Source organism: Gallus gallus, chromosome 1, assembly GCF_016699485.2.
Source record: "Gallus gallus isolate bGalGal1 chromosome 1, bGalGal1.mat.broiler.GRCg7b, whole genome shotgun sequence".
In the NCBI taxonomy this organism is placed as follows: Eukaryota; Metazoa; Chordata; class Aves; order Galliformes; family Phasianidae; genus Gallus; species Gallus gallus.
This window is the reverse complement of record NC_052532.1, coordinates 104,995,193-105,022,407: the sequence shown is the minus strand read 5'-3', so window position 1 is coordinate 105,022,407 and position 27,215 is coordinate 104,995,193. Positions and strand designations below refer to the sequence as shown.

The 27,215-nt window shown below is 41.1% G+C and overlaps 1 protein-coding gene across 1 annotated transcript in view; it reads left to right on the top strand.

Moving 5' to 3' along the window:
• Positions 1–27,215, top strand: part of URB1 (URB1 ribosome biogenesis homolog) — a 45,241-nt gene that overhangs the window by 16,407 nt on the left and 1,619 nt on the right. Inside the window, exons 14-38 of the mRNA XM_003640479.6 lie at positions 7–119; positions 1,317–1,436; positions 3,621–3,737; positions 4,370–4,508; positions 5,540–5,710; positions 5,954–6,150; positions 6,721–6,945; positions 7,486–7,665; positions 8,525–9,377; positions 10,545–10,746; positions 10,937–11,114; positions 12,342–12,400; positions 12,995–13,188; positions 14,478–14,588; positions 14,689–14,752; positions 16,336–16,507; positions 17,081–17,180; positions 19,630–19,790; positions 19,964–20,075; positions 21,282–21,388; positions 21,916–22,059; positions 22,836–22,945; positions 24,111–24,287; positions 25,203–25,444; positions 26,401–26,994. Coding sequence (XP_003640527.2) covers positions 7–119; positions 1,317–1,436; positions 3,621–3,737; positions 4,370–4,508; positions 5,540–5,710; positions 5,954–6,150; positions 6,721–6,945; positions 7,486–7,665; positions 8,525–9,377; positions 10,545–10,746; positions 10,937–11,114; positions 12,342–12,400; positions 12,995–13,188; positions 14,478–14,588; positions 14,689–14,752; positions 16,336–16,507; positions 17,081–17,180; positions 19,630–19,790; positions 19,964–20,075; positions 21,282–21,388; positions 21,916–22,059; positions 22,836–22,945; positions 24,111–24,287; positions 25,203–25,444; positions 26,401–26,994 — 4,842 coding nt within the window. The remainder of the gene's footprint in view (positions 1–6; positions 120–1,316; positions 1,437–3,620; positions 3,738–4,369; positions 4,509–5,539; positions 5,711–5,953; positions 6,151–6,720; positions 6,946–7,485; positions 7,666–8,524; positions 9,378–10,544; positions 10,747–10,936; positions 11,115–12,341; positions 12,401–12,994; positions 13,189–14,477; positions 14,589–14,688; positions 14,753–16,335; positions 16,508–17,080; positions 17,181–19,629; positions 19,791–19,963; positions 20,076–21,281; positions 21,389–21,915; positions 22,060–22,835; positions 22,946–24,110; positions 24,288–25,202; positions 25,445–26,400; positions 26,995–27,215) is intronic.

The window sequence follows — 27,215 nt, the reverse complement described above, 5'->3', positions numbered from 1 at the left end:
CCTTAGGTATCGTCACCGAGCAGGGCCTCAGAGAGGAGATCCCCCATGTTCTGCAGTATCATGTACTGAAAGTTGCTTTGGAGCTTCCTGCAAATAAATTTGCCTGGTTCAGAGTACAGGTAAGAAACTTTAAGGCAGATTTATGCACCTTTAGCCCATTGTCTTCATATCTATCACTGCTTGCTTTTAAGTTAGTCCCAGTCCAGTTTTTTTAGATGGTGATGCTTTTGTAAAACAGGTAGGAATTACGCAGTCTAAGCATTAGTAAAGAATTCTTTCTGAGCTGAAAAGGTTTTGTGCAATTACAGTAATTTTTGTTTCCATGAAGAGGGATGGGCAGGGTTTCTTCAGCTCTTGTTGAGGGCAGGAGAGAGAATTTTCTTGTTTCTACTTGTTCAGAAAGCCTGAGAATTCAGATCAAGGAAACGAACCACTGTGGGGAGACATTCTGCTTATTCCCAGTGATGATTCTGACGTGTAATAATGCTGTTCTCCTTCTCTGTATTTACTAGAATATTTCAGGGCCCCTGTTCTCTTCTTTTCTGTAGACTTGTAAAACTGAAGAGCTTCAGAGAGCCTGCTTTAGATGTCTAGAGAAAGGAGTGAGCCTAGCTTTGAGAGGAAGCAGAGAAACCTTTGAATATTGTGACTGTGATCCTGCCTTGTTAGAGATTTTCTGTCCTTATCCAATTGGTCATAAAGAGAAGCAAGAAGAGTGAAGAAGAAGCAGTGAAAAACTGTAGAAACAGTCTAAAAGCTGAAGTGTTTTCTTCTGGTTTTGGCATTCTAATATAGATAGGTTTCAACAAAATGTATAAAAGCCAGATCTGATAGTATTACAGAGGGTAACAGTTCTTACGTATCAAATGCAAGTCAGTGAGAAAAGCAGGGGAAATAACTGGAGGATGGTCATTTGATGTTCAGTATCCTTTTGAATCTCAGTTTTCCTTTCTTTGGGAATCAATTTCAGTCTCTTAAATGATTACATTTCTTACTCAGACAGTACTTGTGGGAAATCTGAGTTCCTGGGAACAACAGAAATACGAATAGAATGAATAATTACAGAGGAAGGGATGGCATTTTTATCTGGGACCCCTGTATTAGCTGGTGTTTCTGCTACTTCTCTCTTCTTTGGTTTGCCAAAAAAAGCTATCATACTTATCTTCTTCGTTCACTGAATGCAGCCATTCCATTAATTTCTGGCCTTGGTATTTTTGGGTATGTCTATAAAATAATATACTTCTTTCACATATCTGCTTCAGTGCAATGTAATCCGGTACAGTGTTGCTGAGGAGTTTTAATTTTTTCTCTTTTAGGATGTCTCTGAAACAGAGAAGATAGCTGGTGAAAAGTCAGTATTTTATTTACTGATGAAAATGTTTGTTACGAGTAACCATTCCCATCTGAAAATTTCAACGAAAAAACTGATCATCAAGGTAAGTGTTTGATCTGAAATGTCAAGATGTTCACTGTATTCCATTGGTCTGAAATTCCAGGATTCTGAAAACTCGTTCTTGAACCTTCACTACATACCTGTCTGGCTAACAGAGACTTCTTTCTGTTTTCTGTGACTGTTCTTGGAAATTGCTGTGAGCTGAACTACCTGTTAGCTAAATACTCAGTGAGAGTAAATGTTGCTCACTGAATTTGCTGCAACAATTGATGAAATAGTAGGAAAAGTCTTCAGTGTTTGCTCACCCCTAGTTTCAATTATATGTTCTGCTTTAATGAAATGTTGTAGTTTGTGTCTGCGATGGTTGTATGATCAAGCAAAGAGCAGTTTTGTTCTTTTTTTATTCTGATTTATTTAATCTGTACTTTGTTTTTCTTCCTAAAGCTGTATACATAGCTAGTTTACCATGCCCTGTGTTGCATTTAGGCAGAAGTTCTGATTCAAGGAATACTTTTGTCTTAATTTGAACTAAAATCTTTGGTGCATTGAAGAAGGATCTGACTTCTCAGAAATGCTCATCAACTACAAATCTCAATCAGGGAGCAGCAGCTGTTGTTTTCAGTATATTTTTTTTAAACTGAACATCTTTTAGTTACCTAAAGAGAAACAGAAACCTACATTAAAAATAAACCTACAATAAAAATAAGTTAAACCTCCTTTACCCCCGAAGACAGACCTAAAAAAGTGTTCTAGGCTGTGACTGGGGCTCCTTGTGCAGTATCCCGTAGCTCTGGCAGCATACGAGTTTATGTAGACAACTTTGTGCATTTAAATTTCACATTTAGCTTCAATCTCAAGGTGCAGTTGTTATGTCCAGTCCACTAACCCAAAGTTACGCTGATTGAATTAGGTTTATAGTTGCCCTTGAACGCTGCAGGGCATTAAAGGCAGGTTAGCTTTGTCTCATGTTAATGAATATCTCAATCAAAATCTACCCGGTGCAGTTTTTCTAATGTATTTGGGTTCTTCTGCCAAGTGGAGATGTGGGTTGCCTGACTCATTCTTGTTTCCTCTTTTACTTTCAGTCCATTTCATTTTCTCTGAAGAGAAGACAGAAGCAGTGAAGTTAGGGCAGTTATATCAGCAGAAGGGCTGCTAAGAATAGATGCTAATGAGTGTGTTTTGCTTATTTTTCAACACTGTGCCCTACAATCAGAAGGTGTATTTTTGGATTTCACATTCTGTTCTTGCCTGTTTTCATGAAAGCTGCAAGTGTATTTCTATTTTGAGACTCTGCCAAAAATAGTGAATTATTTAAAAATGGACCTTTTTTTCTTCATTAAATGAATTATCGTGACAGTTTCAAGTAAGCAGTAGTGTTATTTTTATAGCTGCTGGTGGCATACACAGAGTCAATATTGAGCAAATGAGCTGTGATAGCTTTCTTTGTGTTTTGGGTAAGCGGAGGAACAAAGGCATGAATTCATCCCACATAAATTCAAGCATTCAGTGTAGGTGCCAGAGTTAGGAAACTGGCCAAGGTTCCCTCTGTTGCTGAGGGTTAGGGACAGGCAGTGACACCATTGCACTGTTCAAGCGGCCTACCATCTGTGGTGTTCTTTGGGCAGCCATTCCTCCTCTTTCCTTTCTCTCACAGAGGGAGTGTAGGGTCACAGAGTTCCTAATTTAGGTGTCTCAGATAAGAGCCTCAATTAGATGCAATAAAAGTGAGCAAAATTTTCTAACTCTGTTGTAGTAAAGTTATGTCTACGTCCTCATCCATACCACCTATGAATATGTTTACTCTTCTGTGTAAACAGTGGGCACGGCCTGTAGTTCATTTTCCTTCTATTTTCCTACCTGTGCAACTCTTTGAAGCACATGTAGGCTGGTTTTGCTTTAATTCAGCAGTGATTTTCATTTAATTACATCAGTAGTTTTCAGGCCCCTCTCAGCAGGCTGTCTTTATGGGTTAGTCCATTTTTTTTTAATTTTTATTTTTAACTTGCTGTAATGCCCCTGTGTGGCCTTGGGGAAATACTGCCTGCTTAAAGCTGACTCTCCTGAAATAACAAGAGTAAGATTTACTAAGGTGGAGGCAATGAATGCTCTGTGTCCAGGCAGCCTTGACCTCAGTTGGTTTTGTGTGTGAAGAAAATGTGAAGCTGCTATACAAAAGGATGTGTATTTATTCATTTTTTTTACTCCCCTCTGTTTTTCTGGACAGGTCTTACATGACAGCGGAGTGTTTGAGTACACGTGGAAGGAACTTTCAATTTGGCTGGAACACTTAGATAATACAAAAGAAGACAAAAAGGAAGCAGTGATTCAATTTTTGGAAAGGGTAACAGCTGTTCAAATTAGTTGGATAAACAACGCTGAGAATAGCACTGATGGAAACTAATTATTCACTTGCTGTTGCTGAGAAGTCTCTCAGAGATCAGTGAATTCTGAGAAAAGCAGTGGTTGTGATTCTTTATACAAAGCTGACATCTTTGTTGTCTTAGGTGGGAGGAGGCTGAGATGGTTTGGAGGAAAGTTAAATAGAGAAAAATAAGCTGTTAATACAGCATTGATAGGAGATCCACAACAACGATTGTGGGGGGGAATAACTCTTATCTGTTCTTTTCTGTGTAATGCTGTCTGCCAAAATGATCTTACCTAAGTAAATTGTCATCTTTAACAAGAAGAGTTGATGTTTCCTGTTTACTTCTCAGGATGTTAAATGCCCAGAGCTTCCTTTTCATTACAGTTTCCCCAGGGACTCAGACTGTGGTACTTTGATTGCAAAATTGCAGCAGCCATTTTTTTTTTCATCAGGCACAGTGTCCCACGTACAGTGGTAATCACAGGCAGATTCCTGCAGAAGCACATGGGAATTGACCTTTCAAGCATTTTTAGCTCAGTTTTTTTTAACAAGACATCATTTCTGTGTACTTAGCCTGTGTGCTTACATTTCTCTCTCTTTATTAACAGATCCTGTTGAAACTGGTGACAAATCCTTATCCATATACAGATAAAGCAGCAGACCTTGTTCAGGAAGCAAGTATGCTCCAAGTTAACATGTTTAAACAGGACTCTGATAATGTCAGCATCCCCATCTCTCACATTGATGGTACGTGGTGATTCTTTCCGTTACAGAGTACTCCAAGACTTCGGTTTTGATCTTTTAGTCTTAATCAGGCAAACTAAAGACTGACTGTAGAAGTCCTGCGTAAGTTAATGATCTGCAGGATTCAGCCTTCCAGCTGTGGCTGGTATCAAAAGTAGAACTTTGAGTTATGAAGTTGCCTCTTTGCCCAAAGAAGTAATTTCTGATCAGTTCAGCTGTTTCAGCAGTATTTAAAGTCTCTCATCAGGATCCTGCTCCAGCATTTTCTAACTGAATGTATTAATGTTTCTTCCCATGAGGCTGCTTGTCTCCATTCATCCAGGAGTTAAGGGGTTGGGCTGTGCAGGGAACCTTACTAACAAGCTCGCGGATGGAATTTTGCTGCTCCTGCTTTCTGGGACCAGTCACAGTCCTATTGCTGGCACAATGAGAATTCTGCAGGTGGACACTAGATGACTTGTCATGTGCTAGCTATTCTGCTTGTAACAGTCTGTGTATAGGAATTTGCAGTACATAAATATAAGATAATTGAGGTCATTCAGCCCTCAGCACCAGATTGATACGATGTCTTGAGTTGGCTGCATTAGAGAGACTTAATATCAGTTTCTGTACATGGTGACACTATTCTTCATATGTTAAAGCTGTCTTTTGAGTCTTTTGTGACGTAGATACTCTATCTGTACAAAACTGAAAAGCTCTTCAAGGGCTGCCTGTGCTGTTCTTCTGATGTGTCAGTAGCTGCTTCCTTTCTGCTTTCATGTATGTTTCCTGTCACTGTGATGGTCATGCCATCATGGTAGCAACAGGTGATGCATCTCTTCTCTCCTCTTTCCTTCTTTCTGTCAGCTGTGTTGAAAGACAAACTGTGAAACTAAGTACACTGTAAGAGTGACTTTTGCTGGACAAATGGGTTTTCATCCATTTTTCTGCTCTGGGAATTCAGAAACTGCCTCACATCCTTGGAGTGTTGAATTGTACTTCCTTTGATTTCTAGTTAGTCTGAATCTTATGTATACTTTTTCTGCTCTCAACAGATGTTCTTGATATGGTAGATGTCCTAGTTGACGGCAGTGATGGCTTAGATGAAGAAATTGGGTTCACTTTAAATGAAGACACTGTTATTCAAACATTTCCATTCAGTGCTGTTGTCCCTGCTGCATTAGAAGCCAGGAATAAACTGCTGCTTCAGACTGAAAATGAAACAGGTACAAAATGTTTGTTTGTTTTTATCTGGAGAGTGGAAGACTTGGTGAGCTCCGCAGGACATTTTATTACTACTGTTGTGTGCAGAAGGAGGTGCATCCATGGTGTTCCTCGCTCAAGAGAGGCAATTAAAGCTTATGTGGGATACTTCTGTCCCTCTCTCCTAACCCTGGAGGGGTTGCCTCGGTGTGCATGCTTATGCAAATTTTATCAACAGAAGTATCATTTTTATTTTGGTTTTCTAGGAGCACACATCGTAGACTACCTTGTTGGTGTTTTCACTGATCTTCTACACTCTCAGAGAGATGCCCTTGCCCTCTGCTTGATGTTCCAGCTCTATGATAAAGATCTGCAATCACTGAAAGTTTCTAAGTATCCTCAGCTCTACCAATTTAACCAGTATTATAATCTCTGGATACCTCAGCAAGCTCAGGAACCTGTGGTATGCTATACCTGAATTCACTTCAATGCTTGAATCATTGTTACTAAACAGCTGACAGTGTATGAAAGTTACATTTCTTTCAGAAAGTAGATATATGTTCAGCTTATGTCTTCCTTCTTGAGCTCATCAAGGGACACAAATGTTTTTAAGGGCATTTCTCTAACAACCAGAGAGGTTTCTGCTGTGGTTGGGTAATGAAGCCAGAGCACACGAGTCCTGCCCAGTCACCAAAGACTACAATTCCTCACCAGGCACAGTGTAGCATTATGTTAGCGATGCAGGCCAGAGGAGCTGTTACTACAGTGTCTGGAGTTCACTCAGGTATGGGTTTGGAATGCATGGACCAGCCATGCTGGGGGATGCTGTGTTTTTGTTAGCCCAGCAGTGACCGTGTGCAGGTACCCCTTGGGAAATCCTTTGACTTAGATGTGTGATGGCAGGACTGCAGAGGTGTGTCCCTGAAATGTCAGTCCAGGATAGCACATGTAGGTAGCTAAAGAAACTTTAGGTGATACTAATCTTTAATTTTCTCTTATGTTTTGGTTATTTTTTTCTTTTTCTTTTAAACAGTTTAAAAAACGCAAAGAGAAGTGTAAAGAACCTGCTGTAGCCCTGGATTCTGTGTTTACAGCTTTGCTAAAGAATGCCTATGCAAGAGGAAGCAGTACCTTACTGGAAGATGATATCCAGACAAAACTGAGAGACCTGGTTTGCCAGCTCCCATCTGAACAACTTTTGTTAGGAGTGAAGCATGTATTGCTGTACCTGAAATCCACAGTGGAGAACTTTGGCAGTGTAAGAGTGGTGATGTGATGGCATTGTGGGTTTGTTTTATTTTCGTGCTGCAAATACAAATGATTTGGCTGTTAAACCTTTAGGCTCCAGTTCTGCACCTTTTTCACACACTCGGCTCTCACTGAGGCTGAGAGCACCAGACGAACTTGCAGATAATTTGTAAACAAATCCTAACCTTCTAATTGTTGAGGAGGCTTTTATTTCTTTTGCATGGGTTGCCTTACTGATCTGTGTGCAGAGCAAATAAACTCCAGATTTTAAGCTGGCTTGTGGGTCTCTGGTAAGGAAGCCTTTCTGGAGAGTGCAATTTATTGGCATGTATTACATTGGAAGTGACACCGTAGGTGAAAATCTAAAAGATATTTGTTTGGCACCCTGAGGCTTTTCTTTGAACCAGATTTCTACAGTGAGGAGTGATTTCCTCCCCTCAAAAGGTTGTAATCCTGGAAGTTCCTAACTGACTCTGCTACTGTTGAATAATTATCTTTCTGTCCCCATCCTCCTCTCTTCTCAGCTTTCAAAGTGTCTGTGTTTTCACAGCTTAGTAAAACTGAAGGTCCTCGCCTTGTTGACCTCTTTGTGGACCTGCTGAACAGCTTGTTGTGCCGGGGAAATCAGATAGAGTTGGATAATCGGCAGAAACAAGAAAAGCATCAGACTGAATCGGATCTCTTTATGGATGAAGAGTCTCTGATTACAGAGGAGTCTCTAAATGACAAGGTACAGAATCCCCTGATACACAGCCCAGAAGTTTACCTGGTAATGAACTTTGTTTTGAGTTATTCTAAAGAATAGGGAAATATCTGTTAGTTTTCTGTTGAAGCCCTTTGTAAAGGAATTTGTCTGAGAAGTGAATGATTGTTGAGCACAGATTTTGTTGATATCAGCAATTCACCAAAGCATGGAATTGGTTAACTATGATAGAGCACAGGGAAAATAGCTAGCATCAGGCTTTGTGAGCACTGTTATTTGGGAAGTCATGAGGATTTCTGGGATTGCATTCAGGACTAAAGTGTGCTACATGGCAGCAGGTTGATGCAGAGAGATGCTGTTTGCATCTGGGAGAAGGCACTTTGAGTATGTAGTTCAGTAGTTTTGAAACTGCTGTCTAGAGATGCAAACAAGCTGCAGCATCCACAGTCCCACCCCTGAGCTGGAATGGGGTGAGGAGAGGTCATGACAGGAAATGCTCAGCTTTGCAGGGGCAATTCTATTTTCCAGAGCACGTGTTGAGGCTAGTTATCAAAATTAGATACTCAGAGGAGTAAATTTCTTCTCTCCTTTCACTTATTCTGTGGATTACTGCAGGTTAGAATGGAATTACATTGAAGAATCCAAGAATATAGAAATTCCCCTTGAAAATGTGCTTTGTTGTGGAAAACGCTTGGTGTCTCCCATGTCATAGATATTGAAAGAATGGTAATAATATGCTTATAACCTGTTAATTTTTTATTCTCTGATGGGTTAATAGCCAATTTCATGTCCAGTGATTGTAATAAACATTTTCTGGAAGATAAATTATTTTTTTTCCAATCTGTAATTATCCATTCAGTGATACTGTTACAACTATTTGTTACAGACCCTAGAAGATATGTTAGTGTTGATTTTCAAACATCCGACACTGGAGAGTTGGTTCCTGGCTTTAGAACAACGTTCTCTTCCCCAGCACAGTTTAAACCCTGTCACTGTGAAGCTTCTGTCAGCTCGTGTCAATTCCGGTGTGCTCCAGCTGCTGAAGACAAGTGCCCCGATGTTGCAGAGCATGAATCGGATCCATGTGTTATTGAAGTATTTTGAAGCTATCATAGAAAGTGTCTTGAAAGAGCTACGGGCTGTTGGAAAAGGAGGAAGCCAGGTCTCTCCCAAGAGGTCTCATCAGCTAGAGGCTCTTCAGGAGCTGCATGCATACATGTCTGCGGCTCAGCTGAAAGAGATCACTTTAACCATGCTGCGACTTCCTGAGATGAGCTTGACTTCTCAAAAATCTGAAAAATCCCCTAAAAAAGGGAAACAGCTGAGCCTGTATGGACAAATTTTGGTCCAGCTCCTCACAGACAGCTACCAAAGACTTCCCCAACAAGGAGAACTGCTGTCCACAGAGCACATTAAAGCTTTGGGGATATTGATGTCAGCATCAGCCAGTGAAGATCTGGAGAAGGTTTTCCTTCAGGCTCTCCAAAGTGAGCCAGTATTTGCACATGCGGTCAGTGTGGAGGTGCAAGTTTACTGCCTTAACCAAGGGTCAGAAACCTCCCTTGCCATTGTGAGCATGCTGATTAAGCACTGTAGGACTCACCTGCTGCAGTTTGAGCTGTGGTGCCTAAGCTGTTCCATTGAAAAGCGCCTCAGGAAAAACACAGAGAGATTTCTTCCACTCATTAATGTGTATTTGCAATGCAGAGACCAGTATGATTTCACCCGACCTTCCACAGGTAAAGCCACAACTGATCCCTGTTTTGATTGAGAAGGCCAAATTCTATGGTCTGAAAATCATGGATCCTCTGCTCAATAAGTAGAGCTCATAAAACTTCTCTTATTAACTTCTAATGAAGCTTTTTTTAAAGTATCTTTGCAATATAAAAGGTAAAGGAGTGTAATAAAGCTTGGATGTTAGACTGAAGCCTTTATGAAGTACTTCTATGGTGGCTGATGCCTGATTTTTCTCTTCTGAAACCCTTACTACTTAGCATACTTGAAAATCTATCCTTGTGCTCATCTAGTATAGGAGGTTAAACTTTTTCTTGGATGTCAATAGAACACTGAATGGAATGCTATTGCCATATGGTTTTCTGGAATCTAATCTTCTGCTTCGACAGATGTAAGAGTTGAAAAGGTTGTGCTACAATAAATCTCGAATTTGCTGCCTTCCTAAACTGGTATACAGTCCAAAACTTTCCAAACCAACAGCAGTGTTAAATTGACAACATTTTTTCAACCAGCAAAACTGATTTAGGATTCAGATCGGTTAGGATCATGTTAGATTTATTTCTCTTATTGCATAGAAATGTGAATAACAATGGAATGTGGCTGACTGTAGCTGTTGGTGGGGGAAGCTGGTTCTGCGTAGGGGAAGTTCAAGTAGTGTAAAGACATCATCAGTACAGGATGATAAAAGAACTAAGCCTTCTTCTGGCACCTAATTCAGCTGATGATTTTGTGCTTGAACGCTAGAAGAGGAAACTGCTGGCAAGCTGACTTGATTTATAAGGTACATGCTAGCTGTCTGCTGATGTGAGAGTACAATTCCCTTGAGTCCATGGTTAGAGAACTGGTAAGGATTTCCTTGTTCCTCATAATCAAGGACAAGGTTTTTTTATCACATAATTGTCCCTCTTTAGGATGTCTGTGTTATTTTCCATGTCTAATTCACCTGCATAGCAAATATACCAGAAAACCATTTACTAAATACTTCCTAATGATGGTAAAGGAGCAATGCAGGGTGCACTCCTCTGTAGTAGTTTAGCAGCGACTGTAGCATAATGGTTAGAAACTAAGTAAGCTGGGGCTTAATTAGAGAAGTGGCTTAGAATTTTTCTATTAGGTCAGTTGCTGCTTAACACTTGTAGTGAAACTGATGTCCCCCTGCTCTCTCTCTACAGTTGTCTCAGCTGTTCTACCTGTCCTGAGAAAGGCCCTGTGGAAAGAGCTCTCCGGTGTATTTCAAGACACAGAAGCATCGCCTGAGGTCACTGTGAAATTGCAAGTTCTTTCAAAGTTATTGCCATCTTCACAGAGCAAAGGGCTGCGAAAGCTTATGGACCAGCTCCCTGCTGCTCTTGAGAAAGCAGGAAATAATGAGAGGTAGGCAGATCCGATTCCCTGTTCTATGTCGAAGTTTGACTCATAAAGCATTGTGATAGATACACATGAATGGGAACATTATGAACAATAATGCCATCTTCAGAGAATCTGTCACTTTAAGCTTGGCAGCCACACAGCTTTAGGCTACACACAAAGCTTGATGTGTCATTTTTATTATATATTTCTGTAGTTGGACAGTAGCAGATGCCATCTCTAGAGTGCTTGAAGACTCTGAAGAGCTGCATCCCTGGAGGAGAAGTCTGTTATCAGCCTGCATGAGGGGATTAGTTGTCATGTACAACAGCAGTAAAGATGAAAGCAAGCAAGATGTGGAGAGGCCAGTGCTACTGAGGCTAGAAGAATTACTGGTGAGATTTCTTTTTAATGTCCATTGCCAGCATCTAAGATCGTGACTGTATGGATATGTGTTATTGTGCTTTTATATTTGTGTCTTGGGTAAATGTAGGTTGGACTTTTTTGTTTTACAACTTATGGCTTCTGAGGGCTTTTAATAGCTTTTTCAAAGTTTTTGTCCTTCCACTCCTTAATGAGGACCAGTTTTGAGTTGATGTTGATGATAGGTTTCTGCTAACAGTGCTCTTTGAAGACCAGTGTTTGAGGTGTTCAAGATTTAAAACTCAGAAGTTGCTGATGGATGTTTTGACTTAAAAAACAGAAGTGACAACATAGAGACACTTCTGGCAAGGCCCACCTGCCACATCCTCAGAAGTAGGTGACAGAAATCCAGTTGAATTTGGTCACAAAATACACCTGCTGGATCATTCCCTCTCTGTTTTGCTTTTGTTCTTTTTTTTTTTTACTTGTGTAGGGTAAGCAAATCCATACAGGACACAAAAATGGGAAGTCTCTTCAGGCAGTGGATGCCTTTGACCTCATGCTGGCTTTTCACGAGATCCTCTCTTAGGACCTGATCATGCAGAACTGCAGTCTTGCAGGACCTGAGGGACCATCTCATAACATTAATCTTCATTGTGCAGGCCTGACAAGGTTAACACTTAGCATTGCCAGGACTGCTGGCATATGCAGTTCTGAGCCTTCTGAAAACTGATTGTTTATATTGTGGTCTATAGTACTCTAGGGAAGATGTCTTTTATTAAAGACCATACTGTACACCCAACTCATCCAGCTGTCATACCCATTTTGTCATGTGCATTTCTTAGTTAAGCACCCTATAAGTACATGAAGATCTTCTAGTACCTGAGTAACAGTCTCTTACTTTGACTTGCCAACATTGCAGTCCTTTCAAACTCTGGGAACCTCACAAGTTTAAAGATAGTTGTTGGTTGTTTTGTTTTGGTTATTTTTTTGGATACCTAGAGACCAGCTGGATTTTTAATTGCATACAGCCCACATGCTTCCTCATTCCCAGACCCAACAAAACAATACTTGCAGCTTCATTTGAATCAGGAGGGTAGGATTATTGTGTCGAAGAGTTTTCTTTCCTGTTGTCCTTTAATTGTCTCACATGTTTGGCTTGTGTGTTCTTAATGTGTCTATGGAACAGAAATTGCTGGTCGTGGTCTGTAGAAATGTTATGTACTAAACATAAATCTTTCTGCTTACTACACGCACAGAGCCTGGTTGAAGAAGTGGACCCAGATGACTGGTACAGCCTTGTGAAGGCAGGTTTGAAGTAAGTAACTCTGTGGTGCACCAAAGACGCTGTTCAGTTCATGTGGCCTTGTTTCCAGGGTACAGGACATCCTGTCTCCCTTGAACTCACTCAAATTTGAAGGTGCTCTTTGCTTCTCAGGATGAGCTGTTTTCACTGAAGTCTGAACACTGGGATTTTGGGCTCCAGTCTGCATAACTAATACAGCTAACTGGATAGTTGGACCGGCTGTTTCTTGACTGGCATAAAGAAGCCTCATGCCTATTTATGCTCCTTTTTATTTAAGGCATTTCTTAAATACTATTAGTATGAAAATAAATCAGATCTTTCACCACTAATGTGAACCACTTACGGAAAAGAAGTCAAAGGAAGTTTGTAGTTCAGGATAATCATAGTTTCTGTGGAGGTAGAAGCATTAATATGAAGGGCTGTTGTCTGAAGTGTTAGTAGGAGAAATTCTCATCCTTTGTTAAATTCATTGCAGCTATAAGTGACTGTGTCCCAATCCTTTTTCCTTTTGATAATTAAGATACCAGTTATTGCATAAAAGGCATTAAAGCAAAATGGCTGAGGGAGAGATGTTTCGTGACTGTTTTGTGATCTTTACTTCCAAAGGTACCGCTACAGAGATGAAGCATTTCTGAAGGTCCTGAACACTGCTATTCAGTTCTTATACAAGAAAGAATCCTCAATTAGTCAGAGATTAGTCAAGCTCTCCAAACTTCACATGATGGTCACGCACCACTCTCTATTTTTGTCAGCCATGCTGAGGTCAAGAGAAGAAGATGGCACAAACATCCAGACAAGAGGTATATTTTCTTCTTCTTCCTTCCATTTAACTATATTTAGTAATCTTGTCTTTCGCCCATTATGTTCTATCCATCCAGGAACCTATCCACCCACATATTTGCAGAGCTATTAAACAATTCCAGAATATTAGCATTTAGTTTTAAATCCTACCACTGTTTGGATTCAGACGTTCACATTCATTTGGTGGTTGCCAGTTTTAAACACTCACATTTTTCTGAAACTCTGTAAGGAAGGTTTATACTTTTTTCCTCTTAAAATCTTGTTGAAATCTTGAATTGATCCTTTTGGTTTCTGTGAATTTGTTAGTAAGATCACTGGAGTGCGCACAGGTTCTTTTAGAGATATGTGACAGAGGCCCTCATTTTAGAATTGATTGGTACAGAAGATTAAGTTGATTTTGCAAACTCTATCCTGAATGTTAATTTACTCATGTATATTGGATACTCCTCATGAAAGCTTGCACTGTCCTTCCATGAATAATACAAATTGGGTCCTTAGAAGTAATAGATTCTGTATGTATGTTGCTGTCTGAATGTATTTCTGCAAAGCAGCAAGATGGGTTGTTTGGAGCTAACTTCAGTAATTAAGAAGCATGGTGTTAAAAGTGCATTCATGTAGACCAATGTCTTTATGATCTGTATTGTTTTGGTATATTCCTGTAGATACATTGGGGAAATAGCCTGTGTGTTTTCAGGTACTGGGAGCAGAGAGATCTGGATTCAGATCTTGAATCTGCTACAGATAACCGACTTGACTTTGAGTAACCTAATCACTTCCTCATCTGTTTCTCAGCTAGTTATAAAATAAAGGTGGATAACTTTTGTACATCTCAGGACAGTTCTTGTAGCTTGCTAAATGACTCTGCAGTGAAGGCAGCTCTTTAGGTGTATGCTATAGAAGCATTTTGATAAGTTACTGCAGCTAGAGCATGGTCTTCCATGTTCTGGTGTGCCTTGGGAAGGTTGTTGGGATGTGTGTCTTTACTCCTTGCAACTCCTGTTACCTTAATCTTTCCTGAGAGAGGATGGAACTGTGGCAGGGCAGAGTAGAGTATGGCACTTCATTTTTTTTTTTTCCTGAGGTAACAAATATATGTCCATAGAAAAGTTCAGCAGGGAGGTATGCCATGTTGTGAAGCTTGCCTCACGATAACATCTGTTAGTTCACCTTGGAGATGCTTTTTAAACTCCTTCAAAACATGCTCTTTTTTTTTGCCTTGAATTAAATGTCTCATAGTTGTCCTTTGGTGTAGTCATAAACCATTTAAACCTGCATGCATTTATTTCAGAGGCATTGGTGGATATCCTGCTGACAATTGTGAAACTCGACCCTTCAGTCTGTGAGAGCAGTCACCTTGCTGTGCTGCTGGGTGCCTATGGGGCTACATTGAGTACTGTAGGTATGTCAGCCTGGGAAAGGTAGCTCCTTACTAAATCTGTTTTTCATCTTCATAGATGACTGACTTTAGCTTTCATTTTTGTTGGTGTTGTTTTTTTTAGATCAGAAGATACTGCTGCTGCTTCAGTTATATGAGAAGAATAACCAAAGTCTTATAAGTTCCAGGTAAGTTGATCTCCTTCCTTTATTTGACCTATTGCATGCAAGTAAGCAGTCTCACAACTGGAATTTTTCCAGGGTCTTATTTTTAACTGAGGTAATAAGTGAGCAAGGTCAAACCTGGAGGTGAATGTTGCTTTTTGAAACATTCTCCATATGAAAATGGAAAAATGGATGAAAGGTAAAATTCATATTGGCCAGACTTTGGGACAGAGGGATTGGTATGTGGGTATCTGCAGCGTCAGTGTTTAGCTTTCTGATTTAGTGAGTGCCCCAGTCATCAGGAGGCCAGTACACTAGTTGCTAGTGTAGGATTCCTTCCTCTTAAGATACATCATTTGCTACTCAGCATAACCCTTGCCCTTTTCAGTACTCTTGCCCCTGTATGCATGATGTTCTGTTAGGGCTCTTGGCTGTAGAGGGGAGAAAGATGCCAGTGAAGAAGTGATGTGTAACCTCTTGTATTAACGTGCATATAGCTAGAGATCAGATTGGACAGGAGTCTGAGCATATGATCTAGCTGTGGATGTCCTTGTTCGTGGAAGCAGGGGTTGGACCAGATGGCCTCTAAAGGTTCCTTCTAACTCAAATGACTCTAAGAGTACCAGTTCAGTTCAGGCAGGAGGAGAGGGACTGGACTCCTAATTAGAAGCCTAATTTCCTTCCTGAGCTTTGTCTGAGACTATAGATAATCTTTGCAGCCTATAATGTGGGACCATAAATGAAAGTTCTTGTTAGAAGGCAATTGAAGTGGCTTCAAGCCACAGCAAGGGCTGTGGCAGTAGCTGCATGCTGCATTAATTTTCACCAAAAATGTTTGCAGATGGGAGGGTGTTAAGTGGAGACCTTTCTCAGAGGCAATTAGGACCCCAAATATTTATAGTCTTTTTTTTAAAGGAGAAAGAATTTCATAATGTATCCTGAAGTGGATTGGTGGCCAGACACTGGCTACTCAGCACTGAAGAGTTTGAGTGAATATAGAACACATTCAGAAGTAAATACCCAGCAGATCCCAGTTTGTGTTACGGGGCATTCAGGTTCTGGGTGATAAGGAGCCCAACACCATCCCACCAATTGCTTCACTGACAGAGAGGCATGGTGGTGGCAGTACCTGCATGGGAAATAACAATATCAGTAGCACTTTAAGCACAGTAAGTGGGGTTTCAGGGGCAACTCAGAGGAGGGGTGTAAGAATGTTGTTTCATTGAAGCACTGTGACGCTGGCTTGAAATATCAGTTGCAGCTGAGACAACCTTCACTGACTAGGTCTTCATCACTCTTTAAGCAGTTACTATCATTCTTACCTGTATTTATAGCTTAAAAGAAGCCTCTTTTGTGAGAATGTAAGCTCTGACTTGAATTACCAGGTTAGGAAATAGTTAATGAGACACCCTCAGACTGAATTTGAAAAGCTTTTGGATGGATGAAAAAGGTGTTGCCAGGGAAACGAGTTCTAGTTTCAAGTTCCCACAGGATAATGAGTAGAAGTGAAGGGAAAATTTAAATACTAATTTATAGCATCTGTAATTACTTTTTGCTTGGTGCTATCAGCCTGTTGACTAACGCCATTACTTTTAACAATGTTTAAGAATCCTGCTGTGGGGTCCAGCTGCCGTGGAGCATCACAAGACTTGCAAGAGTCTGGGGAAGTCACTATGGCAGCAGCCAAGCATGGAGGAGATTCTGTGTCTGCTCGATCGAGAAAAGATGATGAAGACAGTTCTGTCTTTCCCTCAGCATCGCCATCTTTTGCCATCTGAGGTGCTGTGGTTTAGACTGCTGAATTACCCTTCTTGCGATATGGAAGAAGAGCCTTTCACTTTAGTCTTTTTTGCATTTGTGTAATATATTGCAATTTGTTTACATCAGGATAGACACTGACATTCATAAGAGGGAAGTAATTGGTTAGGAGCACTTTGCTGAATGTGTTTCTGCTTTCTTTTTTTGCCTGAAATGAAAGAACTGTGTTTTCAAATGCTTTGCAGTAGGACCACATCTTGTCTGTAGGTGTGATTGTATATTGCCATGTGTAACTGTCATCAGAACTTGACTTTTAAAGCTGTTAAATTTGGCTGTCCAAGTATCCACTGACAGTGGGCTTTTTTTGTCTTTGATAGTTTGCTAACATGGTTCTATATCTCTTTTTCTGATAGTTTGGAAACCAAGTTAGTGAAAGCTAAGTATAAACTGAAGCGTGCCTTGGCCCAAGTTGTGTTAGATTAGCAAGATTTAGGATTGCTGCTGTATACTGGAATGAGATGGTTGGGACGGTTTGAAACCAAGCTGGAAATCAGCACTGTTCCTTACATCATCTTGGTTTGGATTCGGTTTCAGGAGTTGCAGGAGTCACTGTATAGAGATGGTGTCAAGAATCTCAATGATTTCTATGATCCATGTTTTCTGCTTCAGCTCTTCAGTGAATTGACCAGACCAGGTAAATTGAGTGTTCCCACTTTGATGTTTTGTCTCATTTTACTCTGCTGTGGGAGCTGCGTGGCTCCATCTGTAGTGCTGTTATTTCAAGTCTGAGGGTTAATGCTTCAAAGACATCACACGGCTCGCTTTGGAAAGGAGAAATATATACATGGTTTAACCACCTACTGAACTGCAGTGTAATTTCAGAGTGGCTTAAAAGGTAACCAGGCATAATTGCTGTTGAAGTCTTTTTAAAGCACTTTTCCAAATAGTGCAGTATTTCTAGTGGGATTTAGGTACTTAGAACTATGTAGCAGCATAGGCACCAAGCTGTTCTTTTCCAGAACACTAAGTATTCCCTCATAACGTTTTCAAATGTAGCTGTTTAACCCTGTGTAGAGGGACTGATCTGCTTAAAATGATGAGAGGTTTTTAAACTGGAACTAAAAACAGCCTAGAGTTAAAAATTAGATACAGATTTATATTTTCTTACCTTTTGAACTTTCTTCTGTATAGCACAGAAAACAGGGCAATGCAGTTATAAAAGAAGCATAAAAGAGAACAGTAGAGAATATTCCCCACTGGAAGACTGTATGTTTTCTGGTGACTACAGAGGGCTGTATCCTACAGAACAGGCAACGGAGGTGTGGTGCCTTCTGTGCTACACACAGTGCCCCAGCTGCAGTCCATCAGACAGATGTGTGGGGCCATCGTGGATGTGACTATGCCTGTTTTCAGTGTCCTTGGAAAGTTTAGTAAGGTCTACATGGTGCTTGAAAACTGCTTTCTTAGCCTCACTTAGATTTTTTTGATGTGACTGCTTTGCATATGCACATCCCTGCTGTTATTCACTTGCAGGCTGCCTATGTCGAGGGCAATTAGATCAAAGTGGGCAATAGATCATAAGGAATTTCCTAACCAGCTCCCTCCCCGATGCTGATTATGGTTAACCACTGTGTAGCTAAGGGGCTTTGTTTTTCATAACAACAACATCACAAGCAATTAGCAGGTTGATAATCGCCTATCGTTGAAGTCGCACTCGGTTTCTTTGTTCACTTAAACTCTTACAGTGCAGTTTCTATTTTGTATGTCCTCATCTTGTATTTAGGTATAGTTGCAAACTGCTCTTTGCAATTTTGTGAGCCTGTTCCTAAAGAAGCATTGGAAAGGGCACAAATGATTTGTGCGTTTGAGTCCCGTGGTGCTCCTAAACCATGTCAGCTGCTTTTGGAATTCCTCATTCTTTATTTATTTGCTCTTTGTACCGGCTGCACACTGCCCTGTGCACAGATGTTATATAACTGCTGGATTTATAAACACAGACTTACTGCACGGTGTGTAATGCTCTGTGGGTGAAAAGTGAGTCTGGAGCTGGGCAGATAGCAAGTTCTGTCTAAGTTTAGCTCTGATAGGCATCTTGTGGAAAGCTTTTCCATCAGGATTCTCAAGGTACTTTAAACAAACTGTACGTCAGACAGACAGAACTTTTCTTTTAATAATAGCTTGTTATTTGATGTTAGTTGTTGAATGCACTCTCCAAGGTCAGCTGGATGGAAAACATTACTATTGCATGTTTTCAGTGAGAGGTGGTTTTCCTAATCAATCTCTTTGTGACTGTTAAATACAAATAGCACAGGAGATAGCTGGAGGTTTTACATCAAGTCATTGCCAGCCATCAGTGAGTAGAAATGGCACAAGCCAAAAACACACAGCCCCTAAAAAAGAAACTCAGCATCTTGATGACAAAATGCTATGGAAGATAAACAGTAGGTTCAGGGGTGTTTTCTGTTTGGCTGGTTACTGGTCATTGCTGGGTTACAGCCTAGCACTTCACTAGGAACATGCCTTACCAGCAGAATCACCTGTGCTTTCACGATCACAGTTATTTTTCTTATATATTTAATATATAATATATTTTTCTTATATATGTTATATTTTTCTTCTATATTTCTGTTGTGGTTTAATGACTTACTTAGATATTATTCTCTTACCCATTGTATAATGGAAACTCTTTAGGTGCAGGTAGGCTTTCAGCTGTCTGTGCTAGTCTTGCTTTCATACATGGACTTATCAAGCACCCAGACAATACTGAGGAAGAGAATTTTCTCTCCTCTTCTTTCTTGCACTTTGTTTTCCTGAAACAGTGGGATATGAGATATCTTTAGAGAGTTTACTGCTCACGTTGTGTGGTCTGCTAGAGAGACTCATATCTGTCTCAAAGAAATAAGTAACCACCTTAATTTCAGTGCTAACAAAGAATTATTGCTGAGTGATTTGCAGGATGCTTTTGTTAGCTGAAGGAGCCTTCAGCATATGGCTCTATGATGAAACAAGAGCTTGTGGAAGTAGATCTAGAAATGGGTGTTTATGAGTGGAAGTTCTATTAAGGATTGTGGTGCTGTTATATACTCTATGACACGTGAGTATGATGCGCTGGGTGTTTTTCTTTTTCTCCTGTGCTCACACAGAATGTTTAGTGGCATGTCACAAGTTTGTTGAAGTCAACGCCTTGGGCCTAACGGTGGCTGCCCTTAGCAGCTATGATTCCAACATGAGAGCAGCAGCGTATTTTGTCCTGGCTTCTTTTCGTTCTCATCTGGAAGGAGCTCGCTTTCGAGAGCAGAAACAGGTACGGTTGAGCTCCGTTGATAGTTAGCCAGGTTGGACAGCTTAGGTCACAGATGCTAAGGGGGGAGTTGCTTTTGGAATATTGTAAAACCTTACTTCTGTACGTCTACTGTGCTGTTGTATTTGTTTGGGCGATAGTTCAAGGTTAATCTCCCCTGGGTTCTTGTGCTGCAGTTGCTGTATCTCATGGATGCTGTGCAGAATGGAATCAGGCAGCAGAACCTCAGGTTTACCTTCTCCCTAACCCTCTACATTGCTCGTGTGGCACAACAGATGCTGAAGCCAGGTACTGTAATTTATTGCACATGTTGAGTTTCTGGCATGTTAAAGAGGAGATAGTGGGTGTGTGTGTGGAGTAATGTCTTTGGTCGATGCTGGAGGCTGAGTTAGCTGTGAGAGTGGCAGCAGCCATGAAGTATGCTTTCCTGTATCTTTGAGAACAACTTTAAGTGCTTGCATAGACTGCCTTACTGAAAGACTGGGAAGTGACATTTTGTTATGAATAGAACCAGTGTGATCCATTGAAGATTACAACTCTATCTCCTTGTAATTTGGGGTGAAGATCATTAAAGGACTATACAAGTGAAAGTCTGTGCGTCCTGTTCAGCAGATCAGTCAGTTGGCCTGAGTAACCCTTTGTCCTTAGACACTGAATCAATTAAGTCATCTTTGCAAAGGAGAAACAGCTTCAGGGTTACAAGGGACCTCACAAAACCTTTAGCTAGATGCTCTGCCTGGGGCAGGGCCAACCTTGGAGGCAGATAATTTTGCTCAGGGCTTTACCTTTGGAAACATCCAGTCTTGTAGACTGAATCATAGACTGCCTCCAAGGATGGGAGGCTGCACAACCCCTGTGGGCAATCTGTTCCACTGTCTCACTGTCCTTAAATGGGGAAGAAGTTGTTCCTAACACTTAGTCTGAAAGTGTCATGTTTTAACATAGGTTCATTGTTTCCTGTCCTCCCACCTTGTTTGATATGCCACATACGAGCTCTCTGGGAGGTTTGCATGGGTAACTGCACCCGAAATTCAGGCCTTTAAATACCATTTGTCCATGAAACGTTGAGGTGACATGCGCTCCTACTTCTCGTTTGCACAGTAGCATTTTTCTTACATTATTTCCCTGTTTCATGAGCACAGCTGATCTCACAGAGTTGTGAGGTGACTATGAATGTGCATAGGACTAGACTGAACATGCCTGGAAGGCAGTCTCTTGGGGGATACCTGGTTTGCCCTGTGGAATGATGCCTGACCAAACTTCAGCATCTCTGGAAAAAATAATTGAGTTTGAATTTCCCCTCCAAGTAATCCGGCCCAGCTCAACCAATATAGTCAGCCTTAGAGCACAAGCTCTCCTTGCTGTAGTTAACACACTGTTTTGACAGCTAGCTGAAAAACTGGAAAATATTGGTTCCATTTATTTTTTCTGTGTGGTTGCATATTGGGTACATTGTCCTCCTCCTCAATAACCAGCCATTGTTTCTCTTCACAGAGGAGCACATGTATACAAAGATCAACAGATTCCTTCTGTCACACCAGTATTTGGACCTGAGGAAAGTACCAGGGTTTTTCCAGCTTTTCTACAGTTTTGACTTTGAGGTAATGTAAGAATCCCTTCATAGATGTCCACTTATTCTTCCAAAAAGAATAGAAAAAAGACATAAAAATGCAATCAAATATTCTTTCAGAGGTAATTAATTAGAGAGATCATTGCTTTGTGTTATATTTGAATGGGAAGTATTATTTCTGCCTTTCTTTTTCCTTTTTTTAATAAGAGCAGATTACAAAGTCATGAGTTGTTCTGTGTACTGTATAGCACAACAAGCAGAATGTTCTGCCCCAGCTAATTCAATTCATGTTTGAGTTTAATAATTTAAACTGGAGTTTGATTGAGATGTTTTAGAAATAGCAACTTTACAAGTCCCGTTGTCAGTGCATATTTGGGCTATGGAGTAATTGTTCTTGATGGCTGTTGTTATTGATTAAATGTAATGGGGATGAAGGTGGAGAAGTCCAGAAGAAACTGTTGAGCACTGTGCTGGCGTTCCCAGGTGACTGGTTTGTTGTGCTTAATGAGCAGCTATTGTTCTGAAATGTCTAATGGTGCTGTTTTTCATGACTTGTAGCACAAAATAGAACGTGATTGGGTTCTCAGACTTCTTGGGGAAGGGCTGCGTGATAAACACTGCTATCAGCTCTATGACTACCAGAGGATTTTCCATGTCATTCTTTCCTTTTTCAACAGTCCTTTGTGTGATGAAGGCTCTCAGGTAAGAATTTAAAAATAAATGAAGATAAAATGGTGTATATTGAATATCTTACATACAAAGCAGAACAGGATTGGTTGACTCTTCCCTTTCCCTCTTAAATTTTTTTATTGCTGATTTTTGTATGTGTTGAAGAGGGAAATTCTTGTGTCTAAACCAGTCACAGACATGGTACCCTGAAATTAGAAGAGGTCCCTGCCCACGTGGCACCAGCTGCCTAAAGAAGCTGGGAGTGCCCATTCCTGCAGGTATTCCAGGTCAGGTTGGATGAGGCCCTTCACTCACTTTCATCAGCTGACGGTCTGACTGCACAGTCTTATTTCTTCTGCTTTGTGGAAAACATTGCAGACTTTAGTTTTGTTGATACTGTCAGGGTTTTTGTTCTGTTAAGTCTGTTTATTCCCTAACTAGCATGTTATCTGTACAGTGCATTAAGAAGAAGAAAGCTCAGAGGCCAACAGCTCTTAGGATTATAATCATCCACCCCGAGAAATCCGCTCTGTTAAGAGTATCTCACTTAGCTATGAAAATCTTGGACTGAGTTAAAGCTGTCTTGTTTCCTGAGGGCTTCCTTGAAGATGAGTGTCTGTGTGTATGAAACACTGGAAAGAGAACACCTTTTGTTCCCTGAACACATGCTGTTTGGGAATATATTTTAAGTTGATTAGATTCTGGATACCAGTCAGATTGCTGATTACATCCTTCCAAAAGATGGACAGGAATTAGATGTTGACTATATTCTAATTTTGTAAAAGAACAAATTATATTTTCTGTTTCAGAATCACATTCTAGAGGTGCTACAAAACGCTGCCTGTGTCACCAGAGCTGCTTATGAACTGATACAAGACCACAGCCTCCTAACCTGGATACTGCACATCTTAGAGAAAAGGTAACTAAGGAAGTACTGGTGAAATGAGAACAATTCTACTGTCCCACATGCAGGAAATAATTATGCAACTGAATATAAAAACAAAGGCAGATATAGAAATGACTTTGTCTGTGGTTGTGATATTTGGCACCTAGGGCCGTACTGGCAGAACTTGTTGAGCTCTGAAGTGTTCCCCTGTGTATCTAAAAACAAAATCAAGGCACTTTCAAATTGTAGTAGGAGGAGAGTTTCATGTTTTTGAAAACCTTAGAAAGAAAAGTTATTTTTTGTACTTGAATCTCTCTAATACCCACACCTCACACCCTGGTGTAGGACCTCTGACAAAGTACTTGTGTGATATTGATTCTGAGCTCACTATAACAGCCCAGTTGCTTCTCCCAGGCACGTGTGCACACATGCATGTGTGTGCACAGTCTCTCTTGTATAGATCATCCTGGCAGGTTCAAGCCAGTTGTCAGGATCATCTGTGCTGTGATCAGCCTGAATACAGCCAGTGAACACACCATGATGGTAACAGCGGAGTGCATACTGTTCTCAAGAGCTGGTACTAGGGACAGCTACCTCTCTTTGATATAATCTAGTATATTTGGAAGAGTGTGGATTTGGCCTCTGGCACCCAATGGTTACTTGGTGGTTGTCCTTTTGATGAGTATTCTTCTTGCATCCTCTGTGCAAAAATGTGATTGCTTTTTTATTTCTTTTTATTTTTTTCTCCTTCATAAATGTGGCTTCTGATACTGTGCTGTAAGCACTGCTGTTGTTGCTTGAAGCCTTAGGAATTTAAGGGCCCAAGATGTCTTGAACAGCAATTGCTTTAAGGAAATGGTGGCAGTGGCTGCAACTGAATGGATTGTCTGGCTAAGCTTTGTAATGAAAGGTGCAAGTCAGCAATCATTAGCCTTGTGTGAGGGCTGTAATGCACTGCTGTTCCCTAACTGTAGTGTGGCAGGAGGAGATGCTGGGCGTTTCCCTTGTCTGAGGAGTCGCAGCAGACTGGGTCTCTACTGCTGGGGCTTTGTGGGCCTCCAGCCTTGACAGGTCCTGGCTGTGAGGTAGCTGCTCCCAGTGTGCACCAGAATACAGCCCTCTCTGGGAGACAGACTGGTTTCTGGTTAAAGTCTGTCTTCCCTATGGGTATTTATTCCTTTGTTTGTTGGTTTTTCAGGTTTCTGGAAAACAAGCTGCTAAACAGGATCATTTCCTTAGTCCATACTCTGTGGCTAACAAATGTAGGAAGCAAGAGAGAAAGCAAGAAAAAGCCCCAGGAGAACAGGAAGCTTCTTCCTATTCAGCTTGTAAATGAATTTCTGTATGTTTTGATCACTTTAGTTAAACTCATTCGGTAAGTTTGTTGTTGTCATTGTTTTTCTTTTTCAATCACTTTGCATACTTTGCATATTGTCCTCTGTCCAGTTTGAAATGTGTGAAGGCTGAGAGAATGGCTCTGTCTCTGATTGTAATGCTCTTCTCCCCTTCAGTCTGAATGTTAACTCCTGAACCTCAATGAGATTTTCAGGAAGATGTGGCTGCTGAAATGTACTGGGACCAAAATGACAACTGTTGCATAGTTACCATCAAGTTCTACATCCTTAGTAATTAGCTAGTTTTAAGCTGCCTTTTACTTCTGGGTTAGTTCCTGCACTTAGTTGTGCTGTTGGTTGCAGGGGTCTTTCATGCTCTCCAAAGTGTTGGGCTCTTTTTGTATCTGAACCACCAAATTATACAAAGAGAAGTCATAGTCATGCAGGATTCTACACAGCAGTGTTAAGTAGGTGTCAGTCCCATCTCTGCAGACCCAGCACACTCAGTGAGCCCACACACAGCAGCTGCAATAGGGATAGCAGTAAGCAAACAGGTAGATAAGCAGTTCTGTTTGGATTCCTAATAGCACCCGCAGCTCTTCATGCAGACCAGTATTGCCACAAGCTGGAGAAGCTCTGCTTATTTTATCAAAATCCTGGTGATACATGCAAAATAAAGAAGTGTAGATGAAGTTCCCGACCTCTGGCCTCTTCCCTGTGTGCCTTTGGCTCTTACAGCTGGGAGGGCAAAGGCTGTGTTCCCTGAGCTGTATGCCAGACCCCAGTGGTGTGAAGCTCTGGGGATTCAGTGGGAATGAAGCTAATACTGGTACCTTGAGAAACCAAAGTGGAGAACTGTAAGAGGAGAGTGGAAGGAGGAAAACCTGTGTTTATGATTGCATTTTACTCATTCGCATGCAGAGAAATACACAGCACTTCTGTTTCTGTTCTCATAGGGCTAATTTAGATCAAGCCAAGCTGGCGCAGTTTTTCTCTACATTCAGTTCTGTGCTGGGATATCGTGCTCTTGTTGTGGAGGCCTTTAAAGAAATGAGTCGATTCACTGTGAATGACAGTGTTCTCTCAAACAAAGACATCCTGCTGTTGTTGCATAAGTGGAGCATCATTGAAAAGGACCTGCAGCTCCAAGAGGATGTACAGAATCTTGCTCAGAAATACCAGATCAAAGAACTGCTCAGTAAGTACTAACAGTATTTAAGAAGATTAATATTTCTAGGGTTGCTGTATGTTAACCGTGCAAGTTAGGCAAGCTTCCTAGAAAGTATTAATAACTATAGTCAAATCAGATGCAGCTTGGGGGAGGAGGAATGGAAATGGAAAGCCAATTTTCAGATCTTTATTGTAGTGATTTCTAATATTAACACAATTCTGGAATTCTGGAAGCCTTAAAGCAATCAATTTTCTGAAAGAGCTTTAAAATAAAACATAGGTGGAGATTTAGTGCACTTGGGATGTGAAAAATTCACATGCGACACTTATCAGCCACACTCAGTCAAGATGCAGCATGTTGGAGCAGGGCATGCTTTGCTCCTTTAGCCTGCATTGTTAAAAAGCAGTGTAACTATGCTGGTGCCTCCTTCCTTGAGCTGGCGTGTGCTATGACTCCACTAGCACGAAGAGTTGCGGTGTGTGAATTTCTCATGATCTGGTGTTAATGGTAATAAAATCACAGAATGGTTTGGGCTGGGAGGTCCATCCATCCCAATCCCTGCTGTGAGGGCAGGGCTGCCACCCACCAGCTCAGGCTGCCTGAGGCCCCATCCAACCTGGCCTTGAGCACCTCCAGGGATGGGGCACCATAGCTTCCCTAGGCTAATAATGTAGCCTTACTGGCAAAACTGCAGCTTGTAGACCTCTGAAATGCTGCCATGACTTCATAGAGCTTTGGGCTGTTGGCATTATTGTTCACCTCAAAGTTAGGTGATCCAGTTCAGAAGAATGTTTCAGTCTTGGGAGTCACTGTGGCCTGTTTGCCCTGAATTGTATAGGCTGTTAAATGAGGCTACTGCTTATCCTTCTAGCAACTGAAACAGTCTGATCCAGACTGATCCAGTCTCTCCTGAATAATTTAGTACAAAGACGTCCTTTGGAGGACCTGGAGTTTATTGAGATGTTTGTTTTTTCTTCTTACAGAAAATATTAAAGAAAAGAGCAAATCCCAAACCTCATCTCATCATCGCACTCAGAAAAGGAGAAAGACAGAAGAAGACAGCATGGTTGCAGACCTGAATGCCTCTGAGCTGGAGAAATGCAGAGAGGATCTGCATGCCATATTTGTCCACTGGGAGCCTGCTTTCCCAGCGCTGCCTACCAAACATTCAGAGGAACCCCTCAAATCTGCTGATCTTGGAGATGAAGCAGTCAGTCTGACCTGTGCATCTGCCTGCATAGTAACTAAATGGCTGGTAAAGTCCATGGTTGAGCACAGCCTCAATATGCAGAATGTTTCGTTAACTCTGCGGTGGCTGCAGAATTGCATCTTGCCGCACCCAGTGGTGGTGCAGCAGGTGCTCAGGGATGAGACCCTGAAGAACAACATCTTCAAGTTGTACAGTCGGGTCTGTGAAGCCAGCAGTGGGGCAGTGGAACACTTAAAAGACCTCTGTTTGTTCAGTTCAATCATGCTTCACCTGATGGATGCTCAAGGCCTGACTAACAGCAGTTGTCATGAACTTGTAAAAACATTGTGCCAGTCAGCAGTGACGGAAGAGGATGTGAACAAAAAGGGTAACTTGACTCTTCTTTCTCAATCATGTTACAAGGCAGAGTTGTGATAGACAATAGGTTATTTTTACCATGGGTATTTTTATTCATCAGAACTGGAGTTCTGTGTCCATTGGTGCTCATCGCTTGAACAGTGTGAGAGCTGTGTCTCAGGTGGTATGGGCATGTGGGTTGGCAGGACAGAGTACGGCTGTGCTGTAGGGGTTTCTGGTTATACAACAGTC